Source organism: Gallinula chloropus (assembly GCF_964237585.1).
Source record: "Gallinula chloropus genome assembly, chromosome: 12".
Taxonomy (NCBI): domain Eukaryota; kingdom Metazoa; phylum Chordata; class Aves; order Gruiformes; family Rallidae; genus Gallinula; species Gallinula chloropus.
This window is the reverse complement of record NC_140097.1, coordinates 5,241,247-5,265,626: the sequence shown is the minus strand read 5'-3', so window position 1 is coordinate 5,265,626 and position 24,380 is coordinate 5,241,247. Positions and strand designations below refer to the sequence as shown.

At 39.7% G+C, this 24,380-nt stretch overlaps 1 protein-coding gene across 1 annotated transcript in view; it reads right to left on the bottom strand.

Annotated features, from left to right (window-relative positions):
* Positions 1-22,354, bottom strand: part of MDFIC2 (MyoD family inhibitor domain containing 2) — a gene marked incomplete at both ends in the record, with an annotated part of 45,671 nt that extends 23,317 nt beyond the window's left edge. The window contains one exon of the mRNA XM_084269412.1: positions 22,267-22,354. Coding sequence (XP_084125538.1) covers positions 22,267-22,354 — 88 coding nt within the window. The remainder of the gene's footprint in view (positions 1-22,266) is intronic.
* Positions 22,355-24,380: the final 2,026 nt, after the last annotated feature.

Genomic DNA, 24,380 nt, shown 5'->3' with positions numbered 1-24,380 from the left:
TGGGGTCAATATCCTTAAGTACAGGTAAAACACAAGTTTCTTTCCTAAAATTTTTATTAAATCTATGGTTCTCTCTTGCCTATCTTAAGACACGTGGAATTCCCATATTTTGGTTTTTTGAGTTACATGGTAAGCACATCATTGTTGCTTTCCCAGTGAGATACCAGCTAGGGAGATCCTGGATTCAATGTTAAGCAAGGATCCAGGGTTAAGTAGTCTTGCTGGTAATGAAAATATCAGAGGCAGCTTTGGCCATGCATAAGGAAAAACTGGTTGCTTCACCTTCCCTTTGAGAAGACTGAGATAAACATGTTTGCTTGAAGCTGTTACCAAAACCAACTAACATGCACAAGATGCTGTTTCAATTTTTTAATCTAGCTAAACTTTTATTTATTTCATAGACAGTGTATTATGTCTTTACAGAGTGATGATGTTTATCTTGTGCTCCAATAAATACATCTCTCAAAGCTGATTTTCTCACCCTATCAAAAATTTGCCCCATGTAACACAGCATTTCCACCCGCATCTGCTTGCAGCCTCTCTAGCCTAATTTTTAGTGTCTAAAGCCATATATAATATCGTTCCATTTCACACTCAACCACAAAACCCACTCTTCCAGATACAACCTCAGTTTATTTTATATCACATGTCTCTTTCCTTAAAGTATTTTATACATAGCATAATATGCAATGATACGGCACTGATGTTTATCAAAATTGTTTCACACTGTACTTATTTCTATTCCTGTCTTCTGGATCAAGTAAAATACAACTGCAGATTAATACCACCCTTTAAAATAGGTTTAATGTGTTTATTTTCTTACCACATTCACTCCATCCACTAACTTGTTATATGGATTATATTTAATGGGAATCTTGTGGGACTATCAAAGGGCATTTATTTTCTATTGAAATAACAATTAAGATAACATGCAAACTAATATAGTAATCAAATAAACCTGACAACAAAAAAACTTTTTTAAAGCTGCAGAGGCATGCTAACAAATCTATTTGATCAATATATGGGATGTGAAAAAAGAGGAGACAAGATTGACTGATGAATAAAATGGAACTGACACAAATAGGCTGACAGCCAGTCGCAAGTCTCTTTAGGGCAAATGCAATTAACTTAGAATAATAGACTCAAATTTGATGGTTAGAAATGCATTTTTATTAACAATCACAGCCTGAATCATTATGCACTCTTATGAATAAAATTGTAGTTATACTGAAAGTCTGTGTATACATGTATGCATGTACATACAAAAAAGCCTTGTTGGAGAGCTTTATTTTTGCGACAGAATAGCTGTATGAGATGTAAAATATAAATCTAAATATTCAACCTAGTGAAATAAAAATCACATATGTGGTATGGTAGTATTAATGATAAAGGCAATAAGCATCAGTCCCAGGACTGCTTGTTCTTTTGGGATGTGAAATTGCAATCAGGGATTTACAGATTTCATTCTGAGGCAGAGAAGTCATTACTAGAAACATAAGCTCATTCTCTTTACTTTAATAGCTATTTTAAATCATTCATTTAGAAAATACATTAACTATTTATTGTGCAGGCAGTACATTTCTATTGGCATTCCATTTTCATGCTTTTTTATATAATCCTTTTTAACAAATTATTTTATTAAAAGAAGATTAGAATTAGCAAAAGGATCCTACCAATTTTTGAAAATGCTACTCTTGAAGAAGGATATTTCCCATTATTAACAGGCATGCGGTATTAAAACTTTAAAGGGAGGGAAGATATTCAGTTGCTAATGTGTCCTTTTTCTTTTGACCTTCATTGCAAGGGCTGATTGCTATTTGTAAATTGCTTTCAAAATTGTTAATCCCATTTAATTTCTGAAAAAATACATAATCTTCTTTTTTCACCCAAAAAATCCTTGGGATTTAGATATGAAAAGAGCTGCCTATAGGATATGCTATGGTGCAGACGTGTCTCCTTTGTGTGAAAAGATAAAATGCACCACTTAATGCAGAGTAACTCTACATGGTATTAGCAAAGTATTATATGAACGTGAAACCATGATACCTGCAAAGTTTGGTGCTTACATATCTTGAGGAAAAAGGTGTAATGGTAAAAAGTAAAACTGCAATGAATATGATTTAAATCCAGTGTTCTCCACCTCTGTCCTTGGCGGAACACTGTCTGGCCAGGCACAGGAGAGCAGCAAAACACGATGCCTTAGTTGCCTATAGCATGGAGAAACTGGTGTAAAACATCACTGTGGTTCTTGGACAGTTTCTGGGGGTGCTGATCTAGATCCAAGAAGGAACCACACTTGGTTTTCTCCACTTTGAAGGTGTTTTTAATCCTTTCTGCTTCAGAAGTGACAAGTGCGCGGATGTACTGGGAAGGCAGACTGTGTTGTGTCTGGTAGGGGAGAAGCATTGGGAAGCCATTGAGAACAGGGACAGCATGTGGCTGGGGAACAGACTTTTCTGGTAAACACCTGGTGTTTGAGGAATTTGTAGGCTGCCATTTTGGTTTTCCACCTCTAATTAGCCCTAAAGTCATTGCCACGAGGTAAAAACTTTGCAGGAACTCCAATGGTTGCTGGAGACTTTCAAGCCTTTTCTTTTTTACTCCTCTCGTAATCTATTCTAGATGCTCATAGCAGCCCACCACAACATTTCCTGAGCTGGCTTCTTGAATAGCTGGTGTCTCCTATTCTTAGAGATAAGATGGATGGATCACATGTTGTTCTAGCACCACCAAACCTGGTGTGTGTGTAAAAAGGGAATAATACTGTTGGGTCTGGCACAGTTGTTTGACACAAATTGTTGCAGAATGCTCAGAGATTTGGACAGATTAAGATTTTTCTCAGAACTGCATTTGGTGTAGAAGTCTGAGTAGTCAAATTTGTGTCGTCTATTCAATTTTTAGACCATGTCTATGGATGTGTCACTGGAGACTGATGGAAGAAAAGTTACTTCTTGAATGTGATGCCAGAAAAAGAATGTGTGTTCTTTTACAATCACAGTTACTTAATATTTCAAATGAGAAACAAGTCTTAAGATAACTTATATGAAAGTTTTAGTAGGTAAACAGATAAAGAAAGAAAGACCAGATGATCTGATTTACCGGGGGGAGGGAGGGCGGGCAGCTTCTTTGTAGTCAATGAGCAACTAATACAGGGAACTGGGGCTGTGGGCTCAGTTTTTCCATTTTATTGGTTTTAGGCCGGTGGAATATTGGTGAACTCCATACAATGTTTCCTGATGTATGATGATGTAAGAGAATCTCAGGCCCCACATGATGATAGACTAATTCTCCACTGATGTAATCATCCAACTAGAACAAGAATGACTCACTCCATCCATAAATATCTTGGGTCCTGCTTCTGACCACATTGTTCACACCAAACCCATCTCATTTGCTTGAATGGGCTTTCTCCTGAGTTAGAATGATACATGTAAGAGAAAATCCTGGTCCTTAAAAAGCAAGTAATAATTAGTTTCTCTTAATAGCTACTCTATTAAGTCAGATCTTCCAAAAAAAAATGTATTAGAAAGCAAAGGAAGATGCTTTCAAGTGCATTAGGTTTTTTCCCTCAACCCAGCAGCAGTAGAGTTGTTGGTGATGTATCATACATACAATATGTTTCTATTGGCATTCAAGCTCCATATTTTTATATTCCCTTTTCGGAAGTTCTTTCATTATAAGAAGATTAGAACCAGGAAAACGTAACTACCAGGTTTGAAAAATACTTATCCTGAAAATGATATTTCTCCCCAGCACCTGCCACTTTTGTTCCACTCCATCTTAAACCTGTTCAAGTTCAGAGCTCTGATTTCACCATTTCACGCTCCCAAAATAATAAGAGATTCTATTCCCCATCGGTTTACACTTTCCTCAGCTTTTTATCTGCTACAAATATGGTTTGGCCAAGATGTTCTCGATGAAACGAAAATACTTTCGCTTTACTTTCTATTCACCTCATCCTCGAGCAGGTGCCAGGCAATCTGCAGTAGCTGTTCTGCTACCTGAGAAGCATTCATATATAGAAACACCAGGCCAGCCTCCGTTGTCACGGCATAGAAAGCTTAAAATAGATGACATGAGAACATATTTCTTCCCATGAAGGTTTCTGCAGCTACACGAAGTCTTCAGATAGCAGGTTAGAGTGTTAGAAAAGAATAGCATTGGAGTGATGAGTCTAGGCTGTATATAATATAAAATAATGTCTATAGTATAATAGATCTGATTAGACAGGGATAGACAGATGTATTTGGATATTTGTCCTCCCCCCTGTGATGAGGGTTCTGACAACAACTGGTCCTCCACATCAGGTGTATGTGTAAGGCACAAATAAGTGAATTGCTCACAAAAGGTGTATTTGTGACTGATGTGAATTCACAGCACTGGTTTGCTGTGTGATCAAAGGCCATCCTGAAGGCTGGGCTGCACTAGACATGCTGTCCTGTTAGTGCCACTGGCATGGGGGAAGAGGGTATATTTTAAAGCTGAGAAATGGTGCCAAGAAGAATCATGGATGATGCTGCTGGAAAGGGCCTTTTGGTTCAGCTAGCCCAGCCTGTGTGACACACATCTCTGTAGGCTAATCCCTTAGGTGTTTTCCCTTTTAGACAACAGCAAGTGACAGTGCCTGAAACACTTCCTGAGGCAGAGCATTGCCTAATCATCCTTGCTTGGAAGGTATTTCCCCACCATCAAATCTACCTTCCTTTATTTTTTCCAGACTAAGCATAAGGGCGTGTGTCCTGCAGTAGAAGCAGAAAGCAGTCAGTGCTGTGGGTTCTTCAAAACATTTTTTTCCTGGAGTAATTCAGTGCTTTCTTTCTGGACTTGCTGCTGGCTTATGCTTCTCTTTGCAATACAGGGTCATTGGTCGGGGTTTTTTTCTCATGTGGGGTGTTTTAAGCTGAATTACTTCTAAAGATGCCAAGGCAATTACCCCTTCAGTTAGGACCTAGATTTGTGGAGGTTTGATAGATATTTTATTTACAGTAGTCAGTGTCTGTGATGCTAGAGCAGAAGATTCTGCTTTAGCTCTTTATGATACTGCTGATGAAGTTCTCTGGCTCTCAGGCAACATCTAACAGACCCAGTGCTGCAGCACAAAATTAGGGCAAAGATGCCACTGGTGGTTATTGTTCAATAAATGTTCAGCATATTTTAGTAGTGCATCAGTAGAAAGTTAACTGAAGTGACAGGTGATTTCTGCCATGGCCAGAAGTCTGACAACCTCTTTGCTCAGTGCAAATAGTGTTGAAACCCTTTTGTCCCTGAAAACTTGATTTCTATGTTGGTAGCTGACTTGTGATGACTTCACAGATGATGAGCTGTGGTGTGAACACTATTTTCTTGTGGAAAAAGAAAAAATCAGAAGTGCCTGAGGAATAGCCAGGTACCAAACTTTGCACTATCAAGTGTTCTATGGGTAGTAAAATGGATATTTTTCTCAAGTTTTAAATAGTCTTAGTTATAAACTTCCTGCTCTGTTTCATTAAAATCCCTGCTATATTTTCTTCTGTAATGAGGGGAGACAACTATATTGATTAATTCTTGAGGTGGCTTTCAGCTGTCTGTAGTGTCTCAAATGCCTTTAGGTTCAATTTGAATTGCTCAGAACACAGGTAATTTCAGTGGAACTTGTAATGTTCTCCTAAGAGAACGTGAATTTGTAAGCATTGTTGTTATGCAACAATCTCTCCCAAAATATTAGGGAAGGAAAATCATAAAATTGTACTAAAATGGGAAAGCACACCTATGTACAATGATGCTTCCTTGTGAAAATAAGCAGAAGATCTGTAACTCCCTTGAAATTCAGAGTAGTCTACAGAGTTTCTTGAATTCTTTTTTTAGGAACAGACCAGTCCAGTACAATTATCCCATCTGACCAGAGTTCATAGAAATGCCCTCAGTAATTTTTCCTGTGGAGAGATTTATTCTTTGCTGCATTAATGAATGCAGTCAAACCCCACCACGTATCCCAAGAAGCCCTGTCTTTAGAGCTAGGTGCCGCTCCCTGGAAGCCAAAGGGAGTTTTGCCATCGACTTTGAAAGTAGGAACAAGCCTTTTATTTGCAACTTAAAGCAAGTAGGTTAGAATTATGAAGAATGATTATTTAAAATAGCAATGATGTAATATCAGTGTCAATTCCATTATTTTAACAGATGTAAATTTGCTCTGCTCTTGAACTCTGGTGAATTTTAATGGCAATATTAAAGAGATACTATTAAGACTACTTAAAAGAACTATTTGTAAAATGTGTCTCCAGTTAGGGGGGAAAAAGTTTAAATTGCTTTTTTATTCACTCTGCACAATTATTTATTTGAATGGGTTTGTATATTACAAATTAATATGTATTAGAAGCTAAAAAGATCACGCAGTAATTCCAATAGCCATTGGATATGGGAGACCTTGCACTATTTAAACACAGCAAATAGACATCTTATCCAGCCATAGCTGAGGCTGTCTTCATAGGGCAAATAAGGGTTTTATGGTGTACACTATTGACCACGTAGATGAAGAAAATTGAAAATAAGCTGTCTTAATAACTTCAGGGTAAATTTACATATATTCCAAGGCAAGTTCTATGTCAATAAATCCAGTGTGGGACCTGGCTGATGACTGTCATTTACCTGGCAGTCACAGGGCATTGAGGATGTGGAGGTACTTACAGGATCCAGTTCTAATTTTGCACACAACCTGCATTCCATCTCCTCCTGATGGGAGAAGGTCAGTGTCCTGGGAAGAGACCTCTTAAAACTTGTGTACAAGGCTGTTAGCAGCTGCTGTCTCAAACGTGGTACTTGCTGGAGGGAAAGCTTAGGTGGTTTAAAACCAATTCTAGGGGTACAGTCATAAAATTAAATGCAACACTTTGGCATTGCACAGATTAGGCTATTGCAGGCCAAAAAGAAGATGCTGTCACTTGGGTTTTTTGGAAGAGTAATAAAGCAAATAGTAGAAAATGAGACTGAGAATCAGGGCAAGCATGGTTTTCATTATTCAGCACTGGCGTTCCTAAGGGCTCAACCTTTCTGCTGTTGAAGTCAGTGGCAGTCCTTTAAGATCTTTACCTCATCTACATCTTCTAATTTTTGGTGCTGCAATTATTTCTGTTTATATTTTGGAAACATGCAGAGCTCATCTTCATTAAGAACTGCTGGACATTGTCAAATACCTTCAAGGGTTTCAGCTGCCCAGAAAGCTGGATGCTTAGAATATCTAAGTATTATGTAGATCTACTGCATATCTAATTCAACATTAGGTATAAAAGTCTCATGCTGTAAGATGCTTCAGTTCCTCAAGGTAAGTGGTGGCGTAGGGGATTATGAAACAAGCCTGCAAAGCTGGAATCTGAACTGTTTTCAAGTTTTAAAAGTCTATGGGCTGAGCTTTCACTTGATTTGCTGTACAGTGTGTTCATGTCCTGGTGTTCAAATCTAGGAAAGAATTAATTTCACACTTCTAAGTAAATGCTTCACCTCCACTCCCATTAACCACCTTCATGAAGCAAACAGGCTATTCTAGTTCTTAATGGTTGAAAAGGATTTTGAGACTCAAATTACAAGTAAAAGTTCATCTTTTTTTACTTGTTTACTAAAGATAAATATAACATGCCTGACAAAGCTGGACTTTATGAATCATTTGCCCAAGCAGTTTTTAACTTCTAAGTGTTTGAGTACAGCCTGTGAATGCATTCTTGGAAGTTTTCAGTTTAGATCCAAGAAGAAATGTCTCTTTCCATTAGTTTTTATTTCCTCTTTTAGCTGCAGACACATCAGAATATTACAAAGGGCGAATCCATGAAACTTTCTCCAACTTTCCCTCGGGGGTGAAAGCAGGCTTTCTCATCTTAAAATGACAGTCTTTCAGTTGTGCAAAAACTGCCTTTCATTTCTGTAAAAGCCACCACACTGAAAAATCTAGGCTGACCTATTGTGGCAGGAGGGAAGGTGAGGATGTATTTCTGTAGCATGCTTGTGTAAACATGCATACAGATAGATTTAGACATCACTGTGTATGAATAAGATCTTGATGTGCGGAGAGCTTTTTTTTCTGTCAATGGAAACACACCACAACTAACAGTTTCTGCTGTTATCTCTGGATATAGCAACACTTTCTATACTGTGCAACAAACCATAGCGGTCAGCTCTTTGAAATGCTGCTCCTTGACCATCAGGTTGCCCTAGTTTTGACACAACTGACCCAGAGCAGGGCACATGGTGCAGTCTCTGTAGCACAGTTGGCCAAGGCAGCCAAAGGTCGTCCTACATGAAATTTTAAAGTGGGGCCAAATGCAGCCAAACAGGCAAGCTTGGGAGAAATCTCCTGCCAGAAGTCAAACCCTGTTCAACCAGTCTGCTTGTAACTTACTGGTATGGTCTACACAGTGCTCTTGAGAATAATAAATATATAATCCCATATACCACAGTCCATTACCACACAGTGATTGAAAAATTTCCCATTAATAAAACACAGTACGTGCAGGTAAAAATATCAATGCATCTCATTAGTGGGGGCTGGGGGAAGGAAAATATGTATTATATTAAAGCCAAGTTTTGGGTTCTTGTGCAAAGTTTGAGGAGAAAAATGTATTTCTCCAGGTGGTCTCTCAAGTGGAGGGAAGGATATGGTTTCTTGGCTACACTGGCAATTAGAAACAGGGCAACATTATACCCAAGATGTGGCCTCTAATCTAGGCCAAGGAATTCATCATCTTCCTCTTCCATCAGAAGCAGATTCAGCAACATGCCCAACTTCAAGCATACAACTAATTCTAGGGACTTCACTCTTGAAGTCTTGGTCAAAAGAATCGCCTTAGACATTTGCTTTTTGTCAGCATTTCATAGGTTGGTTCAGGTTGCACAGCAACCCATAGTCTCAGGGTCTGATTTTCTTCAGCAATAATAAAGAACTTGTGACAAAGATGAAGGTGCAGCTAAAGTATGGGGCGATTGAGCCCTTGGGAAAAATAACACAGGAGAACTGCATGTGATGAATATGTGCATTGCAGACCCATGACATGAAAAGCAAACAGGCCAAACCACTAGAAACTTTCTGCTTATAAAAATCTTTTCTTACCATTTTATAGGAATGCTTGAGACTGAAATCAGTGCTGCAAAATACTGTTGGTGGGAATGGAAGAGTAACGCTGGCATCACTAATTTCAATGGGCAGCTTATGCTCCCTAGGCTTTGATTATTCACCCTCTGTTGAACCAGCTTATGCCTGGGTGCAGAAAAGCAGCTGTTTGGTTTCTGTACTGGGCCTGGGAGGTGGTTTTGTGGTGGCAAGACACTCTGCCTGAAAGAGGATGCTCCAACAGAACTGACTCCTTTTATTCTTGTTGGCATATAAACTGCTATCTACTACTTCAATACTTGGGTTGAAATAAACAAGCCCATAATTTAGTGTGTATTTTTAGGGAAGAAACTCATTCTGGTATAGATGAGAATTACACACACACTTCCTTGGATAAGTGCAAGCATGCAGAGGACCCTAACAGGTTTCCTACCATGCTTTAGGGCACCTTAGGCAAAACTTAGTGTACCTGGGATCTTTCTACCTCTGTTGGCTTGAGGCATCTCTAATCTATGGAGGGGAAAAACAAAAGCCAAAGAAATTAGAACCTTGGAATGGGAGGTCTGTTGGTTTTCTGCTCACATAAATTGCCTGCAAAACACACGTGGCCCTTAAAGGATTGTGTTGGGGGAATAATTCCCCTGGCAGCAGCACCACATGTTTCTGCTAGCCCATGCACTCTGTGCAGCTGCACAGTGTATCACATAACGCTGTCAACTGCAAGCACGCTAACTTGCTGTTCCAGTGGGGCCCCAAAAACTGTAAATAGCAATAGGCAAGAAAATAGACACAGTGCTTGCTGTGGGAGCATGAATGCTTGAGCCAACTGCCCAAGGCTTGTACTCAATGCATGAGACTTGACAGGTGGCCATGCCTGGCACAAGGCGCTCAGTTTGTCCCAGGCTCTTGCCATGGTTGCATACTCCAGTCTTGTGTTCAGAGCCTGGATGACTGCCAGCATGGCTAAGAAGCTGTTATGGCTTGCTTGGAGGCTGATGAACTGCTGTGGCTCACAGAGCTGAGGCCAGAATCTTTGTAGGATGCTGAAAATAATTGGGGCTCCCCAATCCTCTTGCTGACATTGGACTGGAAAATCTATGTGCAGAAACAGCACACAGTGTGTGTGCAGCTAAGGATTTACTATTAGTTCAGTTAATATTTTAATGGTACAAATTCTTTAATTGAGAGGAGCCTTGACTGTATAGTCAGAACTGTTGTGCAATCCAGGCCCAGCCTTCACAGTAATTACCCTTTTTATGTGATGGTGTGCTCACATCCCTTATGTAGTCTTTCCAGCACCAGATGGTGTCCCATCACACATGATGTCCTGAAGCTCCTGCTGTGTTTCCTCCTTGTCATGTTACCCTCTCTCCAGGTATCCCAGGTAATGCCTACCCAAGGGGACCCAAAAGACATGAGGGCACTTCTATAGAGCCAGCAGGAGTACCCAACTGGGGGTGTGACCTTGAGCGACTCATCTGTAAGGTCTATCAGACTCTGAAGCAGGAGAGCATGAAGAAGCAACCTTGGACACTGTGACAGTACAAGGGTGTTTTCTGTCTGTTTCTTTGCCTCTATCCTTTCTCAAACTCCATCGTTTCAGGAAGCTACATGTGAATCTCTGCAATGTTGCTATAATAGTTGTCCCAGCCAGCCAGCAGTAAGCCCAAATCTGCATCCTGAACCATTGCTGGCTACTGGAACAGACTTCCTCTTGTGAAACAAGAAGAGAGGGAGCAGTGCTGTGCTTGTTGCAGCTTGTGGCAGGCAGGATAGGTGGCAAGGACCAGTTAGGTTAGACATTGGCCCAAGAGGCACTACACAGACATGTCCATCACTTGTTTTCCCAGAGCTGATGAGAATTTATTATAGTTCAGTTATCTATTGCTCAGTTACCTGGCAAGTTTTTGTTTCATGAGAAAGTATGTTCACAGATTAAAAAATAAACAAACCAAACTTGGGAAAACTATGGTATTTTACATATGAAACTGTTTTATTGTGTGAAATTTAACTGAAATGATCTTAATGACTTATGTAAAGTGAAATACTGGGTTTTCCTTTTTCTTTCTCTTTTAGCCCTGGTCTCACACAGGCATATTAATGATTATTTGTCAAAGTCACACTGTTTGCTTACAAGGTATGAAGGCTTTTTAGACACTATAATGACAGCTTTTGATTCACTTGATAATATTTAGAATAAGCCATAAAAGCCAATCTCTGAACGAACAGACCGCTTTTATTGGCTTTTAGTGCTATTACTGCTATCATAAGTGGTAAATTGGCCTAATGCAAGTAATACTGCTGTGTCATACTGTAAAAACCGCTGCTTAGTTTTATATTTTATTTATTTTTCATGAAAAAATTTAAGGCATAAAGACTGTGCTATCCTCCTACAACTGTTGGTGATTCCCTCCAAGCAAGAGCCTAGGGAAGCTACCACTGCTGTTTGGACTTTTTGTTTAGCAATCACCATCTCTGCTGGGACAGGGTTGATCAGAAAGTTAGGGACTGAGTATGAGTCAAAGGAAAATTCAGGGTGTCCATGTGTGGAACAAGCTTTCAGAGAAGAAACATGGGTGAAAACAGGCTGTGTGTATTTCCAGGTCAGAAAACCTTTCTTAATAGCACATCTTCATAATAAGGAAATTATTCACAGCACCTGCCTTGCTGCTTGCTTTGCCTCTGTTACTTGCCTGCATATACTATGGGAGCAGTGCCAAAAATAAGTACACCAAACCTGCCCCAAAGCCAACTGATTGCAGTGGGGGTCCCTCTTGGCTTTGGCAGGGTGTCTGTAGAGCCTGTCTCTGGGGTCCTTTGCAATGTCACTGTCCCTAGTAGGCACCTTGAGGATTGATGTTTCTGGGCTGAAGTGATAAGTGAAACTTAAAGTCGCTGTAGCTCAGGTTGTTCTGCTAGGAATAAGATACTGAAATTTCTATTGCCCAAAGCAAATACTTACCTGAAACTCGTAGGTCATTTAAATCATAAATAAGGTAAAACCCAAATGCCTTATCTGAAAACTGAAATAGACATATTTCAAATTCTTTATGCTAGCTTTTTATGTCTTGTTTTATAATAGCAATAGGCTTTAAAAAATAATAAATATTTAAAATATTTGGAAAGGACAATGCATTTGGTCACAAGTTTGAAGGGTGTTACATTTGCTTTTGTCCATCTCTTTTTTTTCTTCCCCATTTCCCATGTGCTGCTTTTGCTCAGGAATACAAACTGAATTATTAGCTCTGATGTAAGTTTAGGACCAGCAGTCAACACAAGTGATACTTTTGCATGACACTCTTAGAAGGCACAGCACTTCATCTTGTCCGGAGTCAAATCTGGATTTGTTACACATGTACTTTGGATTGCCCAGTGTATTAAGCTTCTGTTAAATCAGAACCTTTCTCTTGTTTGGTTAGTTTAGAATTGGCTGCTTTGGCATTCAACTTGCTGAGCAAGTTCAGCTCACAAAGTGGAAAGCTGAAAGAACAGTGTGTGATAGAAGTAGGTTCCATGGAGCAGCCCTACCCAATCATAATTACCTGAGGAAGTGCTCTGTTTTTCTGAGCCTTCTCTCAACTTATTTTTAAGGTCTGTGTAGTAAGAGTAAGTGTCTGGCAGAGCACCAGCATGAAGCATGGGTTAAGAGAGTGAGTTTAACTTTGAAGACCCTTTTTCTGACTGCTGACATACAGAAGTCAGAAACCCTAGGAAGGCTGGAGATGGGAAATCCCCATCTGAATTTGGCTTTAATTGTATGTAATGAGAATGTGTGTTTGGGGCTGTTTTATCTGAGAACCAAGAGCGAGGCAGCAAAGATAAATGATTTCTTTTTTTTTTTTTTGGGGGGGGGTGTTATAAATGGCTTTTAAACTTAGCTAAAACTTGAAAATGCCAAAGGCAAATATAGCTTCATCGTGGTATACTATGTGGCTATTAAAATTAGTCTAATGACAGAGAAAAGCCTATCTGACTAATAATCAGTAATTTAACTGAATGCATGTTTAAAATAATTATTTACTTTCAGTGTGCTGTGGGAACAGGAAGGATTATATTCCAACTTTAATTTTGGCACCCAATTGATTGTGGATGTGTGATAGCATTTTGGCATGTATGTTAGTTGCCCTGGGCGTGTAATAGAACAGACAATTTGGGATTAAAAGGATTTAACCCTTTTTTTGAGACAATTATCTTGACGAAGATCACCTGTAAATCCGATGTCCAGTGAGCATGCTTCTATAGGAAGATGTTAATTTGACCTGTATTTTAGTCTGATCAATTCAAGAGATCTTATTTGCTCAAAACCTACACCTCTGCTTTTAAGTTACAGGTGCAGTGGTGCAGTCAGGTAGTGTTCCTATCTGCATCTTTGCTGCAACAGCACTTTCTTCCTTTTGAAAATACATGTAGGCACATTTCAGCAAGAAGCACATAATTTGTCAGTAATCACTTCTCGGATGTCTCAACACTATCACGGCAATGTTTGTGTTTTTTGTAGAGCACAACAGTGTGCAGTGCATCTACTTCTCTATCTCTGGAGCCTCCTGACATATTCAGGCAGAAGTTTTTCTTCCTGAGCATATTTCTGTACTGTGTATATTCATTTATGTGTGAGAGAAGAAAACATTATCATGTTTAACTGCCGCAATCATAAGCACATTAAGTAGACAGATAATAAACAATCCATCTGAATTTATGATTAAGTTAATTGTGTCTGTGTTTTTCTAACATGTTTATTCAGATTGAAGACTGAAATTAGAATGAGAGTATATAATCAGGATACCCTAAGAGAACTGATTCCTTTAAAATAAAAATTAATTTAGTTTAGGGGGATAGAAGATCTCTACTGCTTAAATATTACTCAGGTGGTGAAGAGGCCTTATGCAATTCTTTTCAAAGATATAAACCTTCAGTTGTAAGAGCCATAAAGAAACTGGGCTGACACTGACAGCTTCAGCATCCAATTTTTGCATATGCTCTCCTGCCCAGCAGGCACAAGAGTCCCAGGTTCAACCTTCTGTAGGACATGTGCAGAGGATCTAACAAGTGATGGGAGAGGTGAGGAAACAGGAGTAGAAAATACTGGATGGAACAGGGAGAAGGACCACCCCAAGGTACCCATGGCTACTCTACTTGCATTGGGCACCTCTGCCACCCACTGTTCCTGAGGCAGAGCAGGAGATGCTCTAGTCCCTTCCCACCTAAGAAAGATCCTTGCTGGTGAGAGTAGCTGGTGGATTGGGCATGGCCAGACCTAAATTCCTCTCTTACTGCTCTCAGCAGTGTTGAGACCACCCATCAAAGGCTTTCCACTTTTTCCTGGAGAGCTGAATATCCTCTTCAACAGGAACTAGAGCCAATCTTCTGCCCTTCATGCAATATCCTGCCTTCTGGGCTGGAGTGTCTGTTCCTCTCTCTCTGGAGCAATGAACTCTTAAGTAGCCCATCCAGATGTAGACACTTGGGAATCTCCAAACTGCTATATTACACAGTGTCTGGTAGCCGGGGACCAGATTTTTCTTCTGGAAAGTGTGGACTTGAGTCCTCTCATACAAGTCTGTGCCCTCAGCTCAAATCTGAAGTCCCAGAACTACTCAGTAATCGTGAAGCTGTTAGGATAAGGGGTTTATGTCCAGTTTTTTTATTATTGGATAGTTAGAGCAGTCACTCTTCATGTCTAATTATCTTCCCCTTTGGATTTTATTCTAAATACCTATTAAAAATAGATGGAAAAATAATTCCTTTGAACCTCAGCAAACAATGAATATTTAAACTAATTCCACTTTTGATCTCTCCCTAAACTTTTCCTGCAATATCTTCCATAGGCAATAGACAACCAGCATGCCCAGGGTTTTGCCCAACTACTGTTTTTTCCAGTGCTTAGAAGCAGTTGTATTTTGGAGAATGATCTCAAATCTTCAATGAGAAGGGAGATTTGGTTTTTACATAATTTAGTTACCTTTAATCTAAACATTTCATTGAGCCCCTCCAATACTAATGATTTTGTTACACCCCTACATTATTGTTGGTCTGACTCTACATATCAGTGCAGGCCTATAAAAATACTACCTGAAAACTGGCACTGCACTGCTTACATCCACTGTTACCCTGTCTTCAAGCTCAGGGTAAATCAGGCCAATGTAGTTGTTTTTTTGATGGGATTTCCATCAAGGAATTGAAAGCTTTATAGATAAACTAAAATGCCTATTCATAGTCTTGAAATGTCTGGGGGTTTTTGTAGCTTTTAAACATTCAATACCCAATTAGATTATTGTGAGCTTTCAGAAATGTAAAATTTACCAAAGATGCCAACATTGGGCTCCATTTCCATCTTGAAGAGAAGCAAACCTCTGTGTGAAAGTGATAGGTGTGTTGGAATCTGCCAACAGCCTTCCTAACTGAGAGCAGATATGTGACCAAATGCTAAAAATTACAAATCTTCTGAAATACTTATTGCTTTTATTAGCACTGAATTGTCTGTATCATCCAGATCACTACTTCTGTAAGCACAGAAGTACCTGTAAGTACAGGTATCTTTCTACTATGTATTGCCTTAGATCTAGGAGACCAGTTTGGCATCCGACTGTTGTTTCATTCCTCTTGCCTCATTGATAACCTAAGATCATTACAGGCGTCTGTCTTAAACACTGTGACAAGTTAAATCTCTTGAAAGCTGACACAGCTCCATTGATTTAACGAAGTTACTCTTTGTTTTGACACTGACCCTTAGACTAAGATTTTCCATCCACCATTAACTAAGGAGTCATTTGGATATGTGGATTCTCCTCTAACATGTATGTTGCTGAGAAAATCAACGACTAATGAGCATCTTTGTGTTTTGCTCTGCTGACACAACTGAGGCCAAAATTCTGAATACATTACTCAAGTACAGCAAAGAGTAGAATTGGCCTGGAAAACTTACAGGGATGAATGAAACAACACCTTCAGGTCTTCCCCAGCGTTGGCAGTTGAATAAAAGAATTTGTAGAACAAATTCACTTCAGGCAATCAAACACAAATAAACCTTCACTTATCTTTTTACAGTCAATATCCAGCATAGGAGTGTGACTTTAAACTCAACCCTATCACCTAGAGGAGTACTCCTGTCTTTACTGTGCATCCATTCTCCTTTTGTGGCAGTACTCAAAGTCTTACATCTCCAAGGACCCTCCAGTTCAAAGATCAAGGACCGCTCAGTTTATAAAACTATAATTAGGAGTGGTGAGCTGGGACCACTGCAGATTTCATATACTCCCTCTCCATTGGAAGGGAGTCTTTAAATCTGCTGGTTTACAACTTAAAGGAAGGGTTGTCTTGATTAATTCATTTGGTCATAGTTCTGAAGCTGACAAGGCATCTTCCAGGAATTTGAGTCCCCTGGGATCCTTGTCATCAGTTTTTAAATGTGCTTTTTTTTTTTGTGGTTCTTATCTGGAAGCAGTCTGCTTGGATTACAGCATTCATCTTATAAGCATTTGGCATTTTCTGTTACATGAAACCGAGAGGTATTTCTTTGCTATCAGTCTTCCATAAAGCTTTTCAATCCAATGACTTAATTCAGGCTGGAAGAAAAGAGTGAAAAAGGCTTCTGGACACAAGTCAGCAAAATTCAGGAAACAAGTGTCTAAGCATGTATATAAAATTGCATTCACTGACTTCTGAGATTTCAAAAAGAAATCCTAGAAATGTCATTTATCTCCCTAAATGCAGGGATGTATGTTGGATCAGAACACTCTGCTGAGACTAATCTTCCTGAAACCCAAGTAGAAGCCTTGTAATCATTACACCAGCCCCTGCAAGCCAGGTAAAATGCTGGAAGGTTGTGAAATAACTGGGAAATTTCCCAAGTGCCTCCAGGACAACTCTCTATGAAATCAGTCTCATGGCATTGTCCTTCCTGCTTTATTACTTGTGAAAGTCTCTTAAAGCCCCTGGGTAACCAGTGAGAGGGGCATGCTTCACCAAAGGTGTCTGAGTGCTATGATAAAGCAAGGTTTTTGCTACTACCCCTAGGAATTATAGACTGCTCTGTGTTTGAAGGGACCCTAAGGATCAGAGTTCCAACCCCCTGCCTCAGACAGGGCCACCAACCTCCAGGAATGATCTAGACAAGGCTGCCCAGGACCCCATCCAATCTGACCTTGAACACTTCCAGGGATGAGGCATCCATCACACCTCTGGGCAGCCTGTTCCAGCACCTCACCACACTCTCCGTGAGGAACACGGCCCTGGGACCAGGCTGTGGGATGTTTTGGTGTGAGGCAGTTAGGAATGGTCTGCTCCTCTATTGGATATCTGGGATGCACCACTAAGAAATGTGCCACAATCTCACCCAATGAGATTATTTCTGGAATAAGTCACTATGTGAATAATGTCACTACAGCCAGGTCTATGATATGAGTAAATCTCCCTTTTCATATGAACTGTAGTCTTGGGAGGGGTGAAATATAATCCTGAACAGAGGTTCTATTTACCACTTAAGCCCTATTTTATGGTTTAAGTGCTGACCTTGTAGTGACCCCCAATACTGGGCTGAATTTCACCCTACAGCGAAAATCTGCTGGCTAGAGCAGCCGATTAAAGAAATTGGGGCTAGGCTTTTTACTATTTGCAAGACAATGAAAACAGGCTTATTTTAGACAAAAATGTTTCTGATTTATGAGAATTTTAGTGCAGAAAGGGGCTATTTTGGAGAAAGTCTTGAGATTAGAATTTCAGTTATATTTTTGGCAGGAGAGCAAGGAAGCCATTTCATTAACTTTTCACTGGAAGTTATATATGGAGGGCATTTGTGTACACAGCTGGGCAGCATAAAACAGGAGGGCTTTGTGTGAAAATATCCTGAAATGAAATTTCATTTCTGTGCAACTTGGATCTGCGTTCCTGGACCGCTGTGGCCAGTTTTGGATGGAACCATGGGAGGGCAGTGTTAGGTGCTCGTACGTTTCCCCTTGTGATGGACCCAGAAATAGTGCAGGGAGCACTGCTGGCCCCTGTGCAAAATCAGTGTCACCTTTTACAGCTTTATGTCAGTCAGATAAGCTCCTGCCTGCTCCCATGTATCCATATGGCTGTAATCATCAAGCGATACAGGGAGATTAAATGTTTGTAAGGAACACCAAAACCCACATGCTGAGGCTGGTGTGAATTTAGCTCTGCTTTGACCTCTCTTCCCACCAGATGGCTGCAAATCTGGCACTAAATCACCAGCATGGCAGAAAGAGCCCTGATCCATGTGGAAGAGGCAACTCTCTGGTTGTAGCTGCACTGCATGAGGTGGGAACATCCCCGAGTCACCCCAGGGAAGAGTTACTCATCCCTTGGTATTGCATTTCTAAAAGCAGGTCTTGGGTAGCTTCCAGGTTTCAGAGGACCCTCTAATTACGGTGCTTGATTGGGAGCCTGCAAAGATATTTCTTGCTTGGGGTGTGATGGTCTGCTGGTTGTGCATCTTGTGGGTGCACAGAGCAGGTCAGGGACACAGGCCCATGCAGATGGCACTCTGTGGATATTACCTTTAAGTTATGCTGCTCATGCTTTCCTCACATGTGCATATTCATATTTTATGTATATTGTTATATGGTTTTGTGTGTGCCAGGGCAAAACAGGTCGGTGTGGGGATAATGTATGTGCTGAGGATTCCTGGTTTAGTTTTGCAGGGCAGAAGTGCAGATAACTTTGCAAGTGTTTCTTTGAAAGTGAGCCCATGTTTCCTTCTGTCCTGATGTTCTTTTAGATGTTGGTGGGAGGAACCCTGTATCTCCATCCAAAACTGCCTTCCATCTCCAGCAAAGAGCCCTTACCCTTGTGAACTGACAAGCAGAGATAACTCCCCTGCTACACAAAATATAACCCTGGTCTGGCTTTACTTCCAAGTTCCAGGCTTTCTTTGAGTTGGTTCTCATCAGTGCTGTGGCTGGCCAAACATAACTGTTTTTCTCAGTGCTTGTTCCTTCCAATTCTGGTTGATTTGTACGTGATGGTCTGATGCATACCCTCCAAACAGAGGTTTTCTCATCTGTTGTGTGATCTTTAGAAATAATAGCCCTGAGGAACATGCCATGCTATCAGAAAAGATTACTGGTATAAATCCATGGACGCACACTAATTCTTGGGCTAGGACTCTGATTCCTTCATTCTCATTCACAATCTCAACCCAGGGCATATCTTATGCCACTGCTCAGATCCAGACCTAAGTGCTAAGGAGATATAGGGATGTTTCAGGACTTTCTGACAGTCTGCCAAACCCTGAGCATGCGATTACTAATCCGCTTCCCTGTTTACATTTCTGTTATTATTATTTCATTGTAGTTTGACAATCTGCAGAGGACCTCAGATCCTCCATCAAAAGAACCACTGTAGGATAAGCAAGAAGTTTGCCTTGTCTATTAAAAGGACATGATTATATAGAAGCGTTTCTCCAGGACTGTGCTGGCTTGTGGAGTGTTGGTTTTTTCCTGTCACTTTTTAGTCCTCTGGTGCACTCATGGCAAGGGTTTGGGAGCACATCATGGATACAAATGACTTACTGAGAGGTAGAAGCATGAGAAGGAACATGTATGATCTTCCCAGTGATATGATCAGATATAATCCTATATGCACACACTAAAGCTTTTATCTAATCCTTTTTACAGGACTGATTTGTTTTGTTTTGTTTTTTTTCTGGTTTGCTTTGTAGAAGTTTTCTCTAGATTAAGGTTTGATTTCTACTTTTAGAGATTTCAAGACAGAAGCAAAGTATCTTCATCCAAAAAAAGGAAGATAAATAATTGGTAGCCAGATTAAAATAACCCCTCCCTCCACCCTCATTAAACAGCTTCTAATGGTGAAAACCAATAAAAAAAGCTGCCTTATTTTGATGTTTATCTACTGCACTACCAGTCTGTGAGCTATTGGCAAAGCATAAGAAAAAAATGAAGTCTAGGAAAGATACTAAAGCCACAGCCTAGTCTATATTTTTTTGTTTATTTCTGATACTATGTGGTTCATTATTGTTTCTTTTAGAAGGAACAAATAATCAATATGAAACCATGAATAAAAATAACTTTTCTTTAAAACTGGATGCTAAAAGAACATATAGTCTTCTTACTGTGCCTGACGGAAACAGTACAAGTCTGTTCTCCACAATTCATTGTTTATTGGAATGTCTGAAATCTATATGTGAGGTATTTTTAAAACATTTAAACATAGAAGTTAAGCTTCTGCTCCAGACAATTTGGTTCACTGTATTCTAAAAACCCACTGTGTACCACAGAAATGCTTGAAGCAAAGAAACTATAATAACGTTTTAAAAAAGCAAACTTCAATACAAGATAAAATGATGCTCATATTCTTATCTGAGGGAAAATTTCCTTTGCTTATGAGACATCTTGGCTATTTATTGACTCAGCTGCTGCACAAGACCTTCAAGGCCCAATTCTGCTTGGTGGCACTTAGAAGAGGTGCCAACAGTCAGCATTTGGCTTTTTCTGAAAAAGAGGTTAGGTTTTCCATGTATAAAACAACCCAAAGGTTACTAGTGACCTAGAAACTCTTGTGTGTCTTCATAGGAAGCAGAGAAATAAAAAAGAAACATGGATTAGTAAATGGATAAATGGCCATATGGAATCTCACAGCTCATGACATCAGTCTTACCCGGCCCAGAGTCATGGACAAGTCCCCTGCACCTTCTATGCAGTTATGAATAAGCCTTTTACAAGCTAAAGTGCAGTACTGCCTTGCAGGATCAGACCCAGATCTCCAATGCATCGAGCTCTGTGATGCTCAAAATGTACATCTTTTACTTGCAGGGTTTTTACTGGAGTTAGCTGGACCCTTGCGAGCAGAGGGCTTGGGGTGTCCAGCCAAACAAATACCCTGCATGCTGGCCACTCAGCTCTGCTGGAGCAGGAGGTCTCCATTCTGTGGAAGTGTTGCATAAACAATGAAGGCTGCAAGGCAGAGAGATTAATTTAGGCCTACTTATTGCTGCCTCTCTTGCGGCTAAAAGAGCAGATGTACAATTAACTACATGAGCTTAAAATAGTGATGCACGTTTTACAGATGACATAATAATAGTGGCTATAAATGGGCCTTTTCCTCAATTCCCCCTTAGTTAATAACCATCCCTCGGTGTGTTTAAAAGACAGGTAGATGAGGTACTTAAAGATACGGTTTAGTAGAGGACAGGTACAGTTGGACTCGGTCTTAAAGGTCTTTTCCAACCTAGTGATTCTCTGAATATGTTCAAAATGTGAGGTCACTTGTTGAGTCTTCCCAAAATACTCTTGTTAGGATTAGAACGTAACTGTTTTCATTAAAACCCTTAATTTTCACCTAACCACAGAGATGTAATTTCTATCACCTGGAAAGTCTCTGCTTTGAGACTCTAATTCATGCTGTTCTTGTGTGTGTATGAAATACAATACAGTGACTCTACGACCAACAAACATTCACAGAGATATAGTAAAATACATAATAACTTTGAAAATCAATTTTTCCAGTAAGAATACATCCTAAAAACCTTCTTCCTTTATACGTGTGGGCACACGTGATAAGAAAACCTTTACAATTATACGTCTTCTAAATAGTTTAACTAATAGAATGTAATATTTGAAGCACCAGTATTTGACAAAAAATTCTTTACTTAATACCTAAATTTTTTCAGCCTTTAAAGCTGGAAACGTGTCCTGTACTTGTTTTTATAACTTCTCTGTTTCTGAGAGTATGTATTGCATAAACCGCTGCAGCCAGTGCTACTTTATTGTAAGATAAATCGCTGCCAAAGGTTCAGGGTTGATCTTTACTCACATTTGAGAAAACCGAGCAAATATTAATCCAACTCAGTAGTAGCTTGACTTGATAAAAACTCAGAATTAAGAGGGCGGTCCATACTACTTAATGGTTTATAGTTCAGGATAAATAAAACTTAGGAATGCAAGGAAATTAGGGGAAAAAAAAAAAGATCTTTTGGGTTACTTTAAAATTCAGTAATTTAGGCCTTTCTATCCCATAAGCAAATGTAAATGCATGTTTCAAGAAGTCAAGCTAGTAAGTGGTAGAAAATCCTGGCCATATTGAAGCCTGTAAAGCATTCTTATGCATTTTGCTTTAAAAAAAAAAAAAATCCAACAAACTGAACTCAAAAAGAATTTTTAATAAATGAGAAATATCTCTGAACACAACCCAGCAACTAACAATTCAGTGGAACTTACCGTTCTTCAGCCAAGAAATATTTTGCTTGTCATGTTGGAAACTTTCTGCCGGTTTGATTTTTACCTTGTCTGTCTCTGCTTCTGACATCTGCAGGGGAGAAAAGAGTTTTGGGATGTCAGGTTCTTTTAAAGAAAGTTTCTGACAAAGAAATATGTTCTCTCTTTAGGTTTCTGCTGTAATAAATTGTGCTTGCTTACACAGACACATTATTTTTCTGCAGATTATTGATACTGTGTAATACCTCAGTCGTTAAATTTATGTTCTGTTCCTAAATGCTTTATCAATACTACGCAGTTGCTGTTTGTAATGTAACTATAAATTCCATTATGAAATGAATGAGCGAGATGCTCATAGCATGCTGGTAAGAGATGAACACATAACATAGAATAGATACAGCCTGGCTAAAAAGGAGGCATCCAGTCTGCCGGTTTGCTGTGGTTCAAAGTTGCTGTAAAGCCTGCTGTCAGAGAGAGGTATAATTATGTGAATCATGATAAATATTTATAAAGGCAACTTGAACAAAGTATATATATATAAAATAATAAATCTTTACTGCCACTTGCGACAATTTATTTGCTGTAATGCAAAGAATCACATGCAAGTTACAGTACCTGAGGGTATTGTGTATACAGTAGCTATCAGCCCGTACACTGTGGTGTTTACTTCCACTGCCTGCTAGGAATAAGATTAGACTGTCCGGGTTTCTTCTAACTGCTTTATATTTTCACTGAATCCAGTTAGCTAAAGCATTTCTCTATTTTTACCTGTGTCTTCCAACCGGGGGTAAAGCAGCAGGGTTCAGATGCTGAGGAGGAGTGCTTTCGGCCAAATCCCTCGCTGTGTGCTGATGTCCAGCATTCCCATACACTGACAAAAACGAAAGGATGAGCAGTGCACTCTCTGCCTGCCTGCTGTGTGGTGCTAGATTTGTCTTGCTGCCAGAATCAGCCAACTTATTGCTGAGGGTTTCTTGTTTTGTTTTGTTTTTCCCCTTGTTTGCATGCACTTCTGGAGCTGGCTAGGGTAGGGAAGGAGGGGGGTAATCAGCATCTCAGCACTAGTGGAGGGATAAAAAAAAAAATCAAAAGCTTTGTGAAAAGAAAAATTGCTTTGGAAAGGTTATTACTGCAGTTCATAACCTAGTGAGCCTGCAAGAGGAGGAAGAAAATAAAAAGGGAACCAGGAAATTAATAGCGACAAACCAGATGAACGCGTTGATGTTTTGACTAAATGTAAGTTAAAGTATCGAAGGATGCAGGAATTAGAGACTAAATGTCTATTTACAGCTGCCACTTTGACAAAGAAATGGTTTAGTCCTGTGGGAAGCTGAGTGCTGTGACCCTCCCGAGCTCAGGAGGCTGAAAACCAGCATCACCCAGGAGCGCAGGTCTGCTGAGAGGGGCAGTTGTTACCTCTGTTGCAACCAGGCTTGAGTGGTCTGTAGTGGGGACAGCCGTTGTGCTGGGAGGGCATGACAGCAGCACAGAGGGCAGGGGGACAATCTGGACCACTATGTACTTGGAAGGCACTAAAAATTTAAGTTATTAGTTGTCTTTAAAAATTCTCTTACCAGTTACCAGCAGTATTGCTGTAATGCTAGTAGTAGGAGTAGGGTGAAACCTAAAGAGAACAATATTTTAGGGTACTCAGAAACAGCATCTTTATCTGTAGGACAAAAAGATGTCACTCTGTTCCTAGAACTGAATTTTGAAAGTGGTGGATGCAGAGCACATTCAGAATTACTCAGTTATCTTACCTTTTAAGCAATATTTACAAAAATTTCAAGCAGCATTTGTCACCAGATACTATAATCCAAGATCCCAGTGCTTAAGTGTGGCCAATAAATAATAACATATTCCCTTTGTTATGACAATTATCTTCCCTTACTCTCCCATCACATGTCATTCTTGCAAGAAAAAAAATATTTTCTTTCTTTTTTTTAATCTGTGCCAACATGACTGAGCTTCTTCTACCATCTTTAGCTAATTGTGAATTGCATGGTAAGTGCCTACTTACATCTCCAAATTGCAATGATTAGTCTTGCATGGTTTGAAAACCTATTTTAAGCAGGGTACTTTGGGAATAATTGCAACCACAGGGGGGAAACATCTAG